An 11,967-nucleotide genomic window follows, 5' to 3' on the forward strand; every position below is an offset into this window, starting at 1 on the left:
AATTTTTCTTTTATTTTTTCTTATCTTTTTTATTGTTTCTTTCCTTGAGCCGTTGTTTTTGTTTAATTTCTTTTTATCTTATTTAATCTTCAAATTTACTTTAGTATTAGATACCAGCCTAAGCACAGGTAACTTTCATTACCTTCTATAGGATACGTCAAAACTCTGGTTTTAAACGCCACTTACGACGTTTTAATTATCTGGTTTGAATAAATAAATAAAAATAAATGTATATCAGTTACTGATTTTCATAAAATAAGAGTATTTATAGTTTATAAAAATGTTTGATGAGAATTCTGTCCGATGAAGAGAAACCGCCTCATTATGTGTAATATTATATTCAGAGTGATCAGGAGATTTAATTAATTCAGTGCACGACATACTGTCCAGTAACGTCACGGGCGTAAGTCGGATTTATGATCCGATTAAGTTCGTTTAGAATTTCCGTATTACATTACGAATCGCGTGTGCGATACGCGGGATTAATCTGACCGTGCGACTAGATACTAGATTATTGCAACGTACGGGTCGTGTCAAATTTAACACCGTGATACAGCCGAGAATAGATTTGGTAGAATACTTTCTGTCCGTCAGATAAGCGACCTACCGTTTCCTTTTACTAATGAATATAGAAGTAACAGTAACGTTCTCTAGCTTTTGACTGAAACGGCATGCGACGGTTTTTACTGAGATAATAAAAAATGTAAATGTAGATGGTACGTTACATGAATGAATCAGAATTGTTTTATACATCAAATTTGATATAAATGATTTGTATATAACAAACATAAAATTGTAGTTTGCAATAATAGCTACGATTGATAAATTCTTGCCCATTTATTATTAAGAGGTTTAGCAGAGGAATTGAACATGAAGATCAGATTTGATGGATTTTCAATACTCGTATTCGATAGTATCGACTTCGATATTGAATATTCATAGTTCATTTACGGTATTGTTCTGAGTTCTGCGGATCGAAGATCGGTATTTCGTTAAACTATTCATCGCGATTCGTTTAATTTGAGATGACTTGCACTTGTTGATTTTATTGCTTGGAAAACGTCAGTCTCTAAGAGAAAACCAACTGAACTGTAATTCATGCTGCTATCAAAGTACAATTGGACTGTCTTAATATAACATTGAAATTGATAAAACTGTAAATCCACATTTATAATCAAAAGATTTCAAGAAATAGTCCACTGCAATTATAAATAATTACCGTAGAGATAAAATGAATAAAACCATAGGTTGAAAGATTAATTAAAAAATGATACAAGATAAATAAATTATTTCCTATTATGAATACGTCGTGAATCAATTCTCATTTTAATCGGTTTATACGTAAACCAATAAATATCTCGCTGCATGCATCCTTAATTTCTCGTCTCATTTATCTCGCTGTTCATCCACTTTTAGTCCGTAATTTCGCGAATCGATGGAATCGCAACGTTCGTTTGACAAACGCGTCGCGGCACATTCGCGTAGTTCCACTTGCTACGCGTTCCGCGACTCATAATTAAATAGCACGCCCACGGCCACACGCGTAGGCGTTCTCCCATTCACTGTCTGCTGGGATAATACTCAACGACGACGTTGCTACACGCTATGCCATCGGTAACGTACTGAATATACGAGTTTGCCGCAGCGCTGAAAGCAACAGTTCTCTAGAACACGCGATAAACGAGTCTCCTGCATAATCAACCTTATTCCTGTTCGTGCGAATTTTATTGGCGAAATACTCCGGAATATTCACAACTGCGTCCAAGTCAATTTGTTTAACTTCGAGACTGAGAAATTTTTTTTTAACATTTTCTCATTTAATAATTCCTGTCATTCTTAATTTTAAAATATTTAAAAGAATCGTCTTTCCATTCAGAAATAATATAAACATTCGTTATTCAACAAATCTAATACCATAATTTCTGTCTCATTATCTCAACGCAAAAGATTAATGCACTTGTGTTAAGGAAGTGTTAAAAAACAAAATCAGAAATAACGAACATATCATTTTTATGGTAGGAAGACGAGATGAATTTTTTGATGCTCGATGAAAGTTAGGCAAGAGTCCAGTTGGAAAATCCGCCGATTATAAATATTTCAACTGTGATGTCTGTTTTTATGAAATTTTTCGCGCCCCCTCCCTCGAGCGCGCATATGGTGACAAGACAAACGAGATACGTGAACAAAGACTCGTTTCTCGTGTCCGCGCGAAATATTTATCATCGGTGAATCATACAACGCAGAAGCGTTTTCTTTTTTACTCTCGCGAATTTTGCCGCGTGAAACTTGGCCAAACGGTTTTCGTGAATCCAATTCGACGCTGACGAGATTGAACGAGTACGGGAGAAAAACATAGAGAACGCGTTGCTTTCTTTAAGCTGTTTCTTCCATGATGCGGAAATAATTCTGCTCTCCGATTTTTCTGCCTGTTCCTCGTTGAAATACGTTGGTTGCAATCGAGGGGAATGAGAATTGTAAAACCAATTTACTGAAGCCATTAATTCCATAAAGAAGTATCTACAGATTGATTACATATCGTAAAATGAACAATATCGTATTTTCTGACCCGAAAATCTTCGAATACGATGAAACACTTAATCATGGACCATCACAGATTTCATAATTATTCAAGCAACGAGTAACACGTATCCGAGAATTAACATTTAATGAATTATTCGCCGTTCTCGATTGAAACTGCGTGACGGACCTTGAATAAATTTAATGCGTCGACGCGACGATTTATCTGAATGAGACACAGGCGAATAGTGCGTTGCGAGTCGATCGAAAAATCTGCAGGTAAACTGTTATCCGAAACCGTTCAGCCGTCCCGTGGGCATCGTAGATTGATTGCTTACGCGGACAGGGGCTGTTATCAGAGCGTGTCAGCGTGGTGAATTTCATTGGTCCGGATCGAAATTCGGTAAAGGCTCTCGACGCACACTGACATTCCACGCGCATTACGAAATCGTCAATTCCCGTTAACGATTACCATAACCGTCGTACACGGTTATCCGGTTCGTCAGAGTATAAAATTAGTTCCCTTGATAAATTTATGCAGCGCCAGATATTTTATATTGACGTACATCAAATTCTCTGTTAAATATTATAAGCGATCGTCATTCTTGCATAATTATATCCAGGATGAGTCGCTTAAGACAAACCATCTGAATGATTTCTACATTCTTTTACATAGGAAGATATAATATGAACTGTACACAAATTCTGTGTGAACATAGTCAATATACATATTTATTGATTGCACTTATCTTTTCGTTTATTCATTTCGCCTTTCCGTTTACTTGATTCAGTTTAATGTTAGAAGCCACGTCCATCCTCGGTGTTCCGAGCCGCGTAAAGGCAATTCAATTTCACGTACCAGCGAAAGGTAAGATTACCAAACTCAATCATTCACGCTACCCTTTGACCGAAAACTCCAAATCATTGCTCACTCCCTTCCACTTTGGGCATGCGAATCCGGTTAACCTATGACTCGCAAAAATTTTGTACTTCACCATCCCTAGATTCCCAGGTAGCCTGATATATTTCTATTAACAAGAAAAATGATCTAACAAGTTGCTCTGATTCATACGATGAAGCAAACAGTCTGATACACTAGTTGTAAATATTTATAATTGTTTATTGTAAGTATAATGTGTGCACACAATTTAGTTAATAGTTTTCGCATGAAACATTTTGAAAGATATAGAATTTTCAGATAAAGTTTGCTAAAGTGTCTAACAATGGATGAATATGTGATATGTCTGACCATATGAGGTACAATACTACTTAAAATTCTATAAGCTTTTCTTTTTATTAAAGCTTTATTTTAAATGGTCGCATCACAATCTTCTATAAACCCTTTTTTTGGTATTTCAATCATAATAATTTTACATCAGTTTTTTGTTCATTATTTATCCATAAATAACATGTCCGACAATAATACTTAAAACTCTTATACTTCTGTTAAATTGCACTTGTTCGATTATAATTTACACAATTTTCTATACGAATAACAATAAAACAAATTGAAAATCGAAACAACTCAAATATTTTTTTTTACGACTCATTGAATATGCGGTCATTGTAACAATTTACATTGTGTCGGTGCGGTTTCGAAATTCGCCACGTGGCATTGGCGTTTATCAAAAACCGTTTCGAGGGCAGGTTATCAGCCGGAAGGCGGCACAATTGTCGCATTTGTTCGACGAATTCGGATACGCGGGTGAAATAGCGCGAGTCACTTGTTGAGCTTACGATATGGATATCAGCTCGGCCGACAAAAATGCGCGGGGTTTTTCAAATGATTCTTGCACGTTCAACGTTACGATTTATTTTACTTTTTCACAATGTAACCAATTAATCTGCTGTGATTTCACAAAGTATTGTTAGTTAACTGTAAACGTTTAAACATTTCTGTTAGATTAGTTTCAGTTTGACTTCTTCAATTCATATTATTATTTAAATGACTAACACAGAAATATTATACGATTTTCATTAATTGCGTTGAATCCAAAAAATGGTTCTTTTCACGCTCGTTACCGTAATTCAAGTAAAAACAACTAAATAACGACTCGTTTCGCCTAATCAATTATCGGGGAGAAGAGAAGCGAAGGTTAGCATCAGGATTGTTAAAACACTGGAGCTGGGGTAGAATAGGTGAAAAATGGCAAGTCGGAAGGGGTGCTACAAATTGGCCACTTACGTTCCCGACGATTCAGCCGGCATTACTCTCGCGAACGCGCACCAGCGTCCTCGACAATTTTAGCTCGGACGCGGCCATTCGTCTCGGATTTCTAGAAACGAAAACGCGAACCATCGTCCTCTTATCTAACTTTAATCGATCCTCTTTCGCCCTCCTATTCTGAACCGAGGAACGATTCCAGTTGCGAGCAATTAACGGTGTAACAATTTTCGCTTGGAAAGTCGAAACCAGAGCCAACAGCTTGGAACACAAAGTTGGCCATAATCGAATGTATCAGTTGTTACGTTGTTCAAGTTTGTTTTCGATAATTGTCGATAAACGAGGGTGTGCGTGCAAACGTACACTTTGCAAGCATGGAATAAATGGAGGAAATGATAGATTTACATTGAAAGTCATTTATTTAATGCTATATATGGAATGTGTTGTATTGATGGAAGGTTTAATCGGATGCGCTTAGCATTTAAATGTCAGTTTTAAATAATCAGGCGAATCGAAAATTCCTTTGGATTCTAAGCACGTTATCCAGTCAGATTATTCTGATAAAATTCTATAGAGATTCCGGAATGTGCAAAGCCTAAACATCAATTTCCGTAGCGTTCACGGATAGTTATATAGATCACACATAGATACAGTTAAATCGGTTCTCTCGCGTGATACGTGGAAGAGCCGGAGGCCGTTCGTCGCTAGTCGAGCTTTCTTATGCATAATGGATCAGGCGCTAGGGTTAGGATTGCGAGAAAACTGCAGTTGCCCGCGCGATTACACCCTGCCAGTGGTTTCTACGAACGGGTAGGTGTTAATACCATTTAAAAGCGTGAGATCATCCATTCTTAAGCGGAACGCGCATAATTTCGCGAAATTTATCGATCCCTCGTTTTTATGTAGACCTCCATTAAAATAGGTTTACATCGTTAACGAGCAGGTAAAAAAGAACGGATTTAACAAGAATTTTTTTTATAAAACAGTCGACATTATTGATTATTAATTTAAAATTGTAATTCGCAAGAAAGAAGAGTTCAGATTAGTCAACCCCTTCTCCGCAAGCTTTTTACATAAAACACGTGTAACTCTACTAATTTTGAATCTCAGCCGAATCTGAATAGCTACGAATTTATTTAGAACGATTTCTTCAGTTTATTTATCGGATTGATTAGCTCAAACGGCACGGACGGAAACAAGAAATGTTTGAGGCAACGAATTGGTTGTTTCCGTTTAATTAAAATACACGGCATACCGTTACGCAAAGGCAAAAGGATAGGTTTTGCAGCGAAACGTACGCGGAACTTATTACAGAGTTAACTCAATCAAGGGTAGACTTTAAATGCGGCTACTGCTCGGCGCCCGGTTAAACAACAAAGGGTTCAACTTTAACCCCTCTGCGGGTTTTAAAGTTTCGGAACGATGCTTTTGTGAACGGGCAAGTCAAATTTTGCTCGACTAACGCGCAACGGGTAATTGATTCGCAAAAACTTCCTTTAATTGTCTGCCTGTTACATCGCCGTTAACGAATCGAAAACTTATCACATTCCTTGTTATAACACGTAACCTGACTATTCGTTATTTCAAATATTATTGTATTCTCGTTTCAAATTTCAAGCGTTACTATATAAGGGATGGAAGTAACATTTTTTTATTTATTTCGTAGAATTACATTTATTGGTTTATGAAACGTTTTCTGAATTCGTGAAATTTCACAAATAATGATGATTTCGATGCATCGGAAAAGAAATCACCGAAGGCTGACTGAGTTTCAGAACGCGTCTGGAAATAGTCTTGGACTTATGCCACTGATTTGGATCGCGTTCGGAACAGTGTACCGAGATCCAATTAAGCACCGAAGTGAAACATTAAACATCGCGTTGAAATGCGACTTCGGCGGTGAGAATCGAAGCTTTTTCTGCCGAGTAATAGAGAGAACGCGAGATGAAATTGATTCAATTACCAGCCGAGAGTCAACTTTAGTCTGTGTCCAATAATCAATCAGAAGAAAACAGGATGAAACGTTTGAGCTGCATATTGCAATTAAGAGAAGAAGCGAAAAAGAAATATACATATTCCAGAGCTACAATTGTAACTTTCGTAACATTCTTTTACTTCAATCATTTAACAAAACCAATTACGTTATGCAATAAATTTGTGCGTCGGTCAGCTTTTCCGTTAATTGAAATCATCGACGATCTGTCATCGTTTCCGATTACACGTCTACTTTAGATTTACTGCAGTAGAACTCGAAAAATCTTGAACGAATTACGAACTGCAGTTCAATTGCTTTTCCTTAAACGTCAATTTACCGAATGTTCATTTAAACTGAGTTTAAAAAGCATTGCAATGAAAAATCGCGACCCTTTAACTTTACCGTTTTAAATCACGATCTTTTAAGCTCCTGGATTATAAAACTAGGAACGATACGACGGTTAACGAGAAGTGTGCCAGATAAAATTCAGACAGGTGGACATCGTCGATCCTCGTTTAGGAAAATGGTTGGGAACGGAGGAAAGCGAGATACAGTATCGACGGAAACTTAGTAGAAAGGTGTTGCTAAATCTTCATCGAAGCTTGGCAATCCCAATCTCCGCGGTAATCTTGATAACGTAGGAAACTTGCGGAGATTCGAACACGAGAAAGTCGGAAGAGTTTCGCCGGCCGTTATCGGGAAACAGTAGGAGACCGATAGAGATTTTATCCGATTTTAAACATGTACGATTCCTATTGCTTCGTTCACATTAGAAATGGATACACAGTAACAGACGCGTTCATTATTATTTGATTCCATGGAGAATTGCCTGATGAATAATTGCAAAATCAAAGAGACACAAGTATCAGCGAGAATCTGTTTAGAAATTCTATTTACAGCATAAGTTATAAACTAGTATCTGAAATCATTGAATTCCGTTGTATACTTTACATGCAGAAATTGAGTCAATTAATGAGTTTTTATTTCAAGTGATAATTGTAATTAATTCGTCTTACGCGTATTTCTGTAAAAATATAAAATCATTTACTGAACAAACAAATTATTAAACAAGAGTGAAAGGAATTGCATGAGCTCACCTCTGACAAGCGTGAGTATGCCAAGAGGCATGACGAGGACGGCGACCATGAGATCGGTGATGGCCAGGCTCATCAAGAAGTAATTGGTAACGTTCTGGAGTCTCCTCTCCTTGGCGATGGCCAAACACACTAAAATATTCCCTGCTGCCGTGCCCAGGACCAGGACCAGGGCCAACATAGCCCACCAGTTGTTCAAACCGTCGACATCGACGTCGACACGTGTCCCGTTCACCTGTAGTTCGGTGTCGTTGAACGTACCATCGCAAAGGGTGCCACTGTCGTTTGCTAACAGTAGGGGATCCTCGATGCAGGTGCCGATCACGGCCTCGTAAGGATCGCGATCGATCGTCGCCGTCGACGAGACGACCATCGCTCAAGACGGATGATCTCAGAATAGTTTCGCCTGTCTGCTACTTGCTATCTGATCCCTGATCGCCTTTGCTAGAATTTCAAATCATCCGAAACGTGAATGTAATCGACGATCTGTTCATTCTCAATTTGCTTCCTGTTGAATCCTTCACGACGAACTTCTTAATTTTTAATTTGTCACAAATTTAATCTTGTCGCGGATCATTTAGGAATTCGATTTAATCTTTAATATTCAGTTTCAATTCGCCGAACCTTTTTCGACGAAGTACTTCAGTTGATTTTGTCATACGTTCAATTTTATCGCGAATCACTCAGGGGGTCCATTCTGGCTTCGGTTTAATCTTTACCTTAATTTGATCAATCTCCTAATGAGACTCTTCCTGCCAATCTCGGAGACTTTTTCTTTGGAACCGTTCCGTTGATTCTTTTGTTTTCTCAAGTCGATCACCCACCATGGTTGTAATTTAATTCCCAGAGGAGAGAAAGGAGAATCTCTGAATAAACATAACGGTTTGACGCGTTTAAATAAAAATTGGCAGAATTGATTAAATTTTTTAAAATACTTTTAGTAGAAGCTTATTTAATAATTGAATTCGGGCACGTGAATATTAGAAACGTGAGGAACTAACGCCGTGATAAAAATTCAATTGCTAGAGGGGTAATTTGTCAAGGAACTTCATGAACCTGACGAGTTTGACGCAATTGATTCCCTTTTCCGTTTTCCATTTTCGCGACACCTGATCGCCACCCGCATGACAATGTCCGACGGAACACTTTCGTCGACGCGACGCGTAGCAGGTATCTACGTAGTACGTATACTCCCTTCCGTTTCACTCTCTATCGATCCGTCAAACACGTAGGACCATTTGGCAGCGAACTTCGTTTCAAATATTTACGCCGCCGACGTTTTGCACCCTCGAAAACTTTCAATTCCTAACGCGATCTTCGATGAGGTAACGAAGAATTTCATCGAATCCTTCTTCGTTCCCTAAGTGACGTCATGACAGTCAAATGAAACGTTCAGTGGTATAACAATTTCGAAACAAATAACAGCTTCTTAAGCTACTTGTTCAAGTTAAAACTGGCAATGAATAATTTAACACAACGTTTTTATCCCGGGATACGAAAGATATTTCGTATAATTAATCTTTGGTATCATATGAATATATTTTTGAGGCCTCTAAATAAAACATCAAAGATTACTTGATGGAATATAATAGTTTATTGTGGCAACATCTAAATACCGGGTACCATGAGGTAGTTCACGGAATTAACTACAAGCAACGTTTCATTGCATATGTTTAGAATGATTCGATCAAGAACGAAGCGCGTGTCGAACTTCGGTAAATACAACATCTAGGTATATTTACGCGTTCGTGAACATGTTTCGTGTAAACGGACAAAATTATCTGCCTCACTGTCAAGTACAACATGCGCCGCTCTTTGAATTGACATCTTCCCCGAAATTAATCCGAAATACTATCGAACTCAGTACACAACAACTGAAACGTTTTATATACTCGTCCGGATAGCACGAATCTATCTGAATATAATATTTTTATCACAATGTGAAATATACTTAGAAATTATATAAAATATACTTTATGCAACGGCGATAGAATATCTTGAACCGATCTGACAAATCGTATTACTGGGTTCACAGAACGAATCGAAATGTTCAAATGGAAAATTTCATAAATAAATCCTGTTTGAAAAATGTGCCTGAGCACGTATGTAAGTGCATACATATATCTCACTCGCATTTCACGAGCAATGAAACGACATCAAAGGTGAGAGCATCACTTTTCCTTCTTTCTCGATTCGATTACCCCGTAAAGGAGAGGGACAAGCAGCGTGGAAACCCAATTTCGTATCGACGATAATTTCATCAAAATACCGTAAAAAGAAGGGGCGATAAATAAATGAGATTAATCAGGACAATGAAAATGTCGCGCTAAGAAGTCACACGATTCTGTGATTAGATTTATCAATTTCAATGAATATATGCAAAATAAAATGAAAAATGAATATACATACATGTAAGTGTTACAAAAATATATATTTAAAAAATATATAAAGGAACCTAAAATAGTATGCGCTTGTATAATTCTGCTTGTTGATTTAGTATTTCAAATGAGCTTTGATAGAATTCGGAATTTTAATTGGCCAGCTTTCGACGATTAACTAATTGGTAGCGATGAAACGAGTCAGTGAAATTCGATTACGTGCCTTTGTACGAGTCCAACGTGCAACCTAATGCAGGGCTTGTAATTTTCACACCCCCGTCCACGAGCTTCCTCTCGACGGTTATAGCTTTCGCGTAGTCTCTTAAACTTAATTGGTAGTAGCGACGTTACTGAATGAAAAATTGTTCAATTGTCAAATATATCTTCAGTAATACTGGTTATAAAGTTTACGTTTAAAACAGAAATGTTCGATGTTCTTTAACAAAATGTTTCATGCAATTTTTGTTTGTTTGTTATTAAATCATGACAGACATTTTTGCTAGGTACGGGGATTTCTTGATAGATTAAGGATTTTTTTCATTCGAGTAATTATCATCAATAGCAGCAAGTCAATCGAATGTATGACAGCTTCACAATATTTTATTGAAATTCATTTTATTTTCATAATTGCGTGAATCATACTGAAGCGTTTCCCATCGCGGTTGGGATAATCGTTGAACTAGTGAAGCGCAGCGAATCCGATCGAGTTTTATATTTCGCCCCTTCAAGCTATCTGTTATAATAGCGGTTTCCACTTGAGGCATGCGAAATTTTGCAAATTACGCGAGATGCGAAATTTCGGTTGAATAATGCAGTCGAGAAATAACGAGGGGTTTAATTTGTAATCTGGCAGGGAAAATTGTCCAAACGGTATACAATATTTTATAGCAGTGAGTTCCGTTCGTACAATGTCAAAAATCTTTAGGGAATAGAGAGCGGAGATAACGTCATCGAATTTACTGTAAATTCAACTGTAAGGATTAAAAATTCATCGGTACGGGTCATTAACAGGTGCCTTGATTTATCGATTGTTTTTTTATGTTCATATAAACAGCCTAAAGTTCGCAGTTAATTATCGTACAAGGTTCTGTCAAATATTTGTATTTGTGTATTGTAAAATTTATAAACATTACGAGAAGTTTTATAAAGAATGAAATCGACTGTTCTTGAAATTCTTTAAATAATATTTCAATTCTGCACTAACTGCCTCTTACTCTCTCTGAGTTATTTGTCATTATTGTTAATTCATTTTTCAACTTAAATATTGCACCGCACAGAATAATGTTTTATTGATTGATTGCGAGATTTCTCTAAATTTTTACTATCGATTGTTTCCTAAAATGTGAGGTCCTGAAAACATTTAGGGAAACAGTGTGAATACCTGTCCGGATAAACCATTACGCGGGATTTCAATCACCACGGGAGGTCTCGTTGCGAAACGATGCTAATTGATAGAGAAAGCGGTATTATTCGGCTGTCGAAAGCGACGTCGAATAATCGTTATTCCCGTACGGAATAGAGTTTATTGGGTTTGGCCTCCACGACGGATCGTTCGCGTTACAGTAACGAAAATAAGGTCCAATTTATTATGAAACTCGAGGGCCAGCAACTCGGCCGTATTAATTTATTAGCGGAGCAATTTGAAATTTGAATATTCACGAGGCGAAAAATGTTAGAGAAGCGCCCCGTCCCTCTCGCGAGATATACCTCGTTGCCTTGACTCGAGTAATCGGCTAGCCGCAGGTTCAAATTAAATTGTAACAAGCGAGGAATAGTCGTTGGACTACTCAGACAAATTAAACATTTTTATTTCTTAAAGAAAAGAGAATGTAACGAAAT

At 37.3% G+C, this 11,967-nt stretch overlaps 1 protein-coding gene across 4 annotated transcripts in view; it reads right to left on the reverse strand.

The window, feature by feature from the left end:
- 5-HT2B (5-hydroxytryptamine receptor 2B) overlaps positions 1 to 11,967 on the reverse strand; it is a 65,752-nt gene that overhangs the window by 51,564 nt on the left and 2,221 nt on the right. Inside the window, exons 2-3 of one of the 4 annotated variants that reach the window (XM_026819239.1) lie at positions 8,470 to 8,616; positions 7,754 to 8,194 (exon numbers count right to left, since the gene is read on the reverse strand). In XM_026819239.1, coding sequence (XP_026675040.1) covers positions 7,754 to 8,123 — 370 coding nt within the window. In that variant the 5' untranslated portion in view covers positions 8,124 to 8,194; positions 8,470 to 8,616. Of the gene's footprint in view, positions 1 to 7,753; positions 11,957 to 11,967 lie in introns of those variants that run through there. The other 3 variants (XM_026819237.1, XM_026819240.1, XM_026819238.1) reach the window with 3 other exon arrangements.

Source organism: Ceratina calcarata, unplaced genomic scaffold, assembly GCF_001652005.2.
Source record: "Ceratina calcarata isolate Rehan_Ccalc_2016 unplaced genomic scaffold, ASM165200v1 scaffold97.2, whole genome shotgun sequence".
NCBI classification, from domain to species: domain Eukaryota; kingdom Metazoa; phylum Arthropoda; class Insecta; order Hymenoptera; family Apidae; genus Ceratina; species Ceratina calcarata.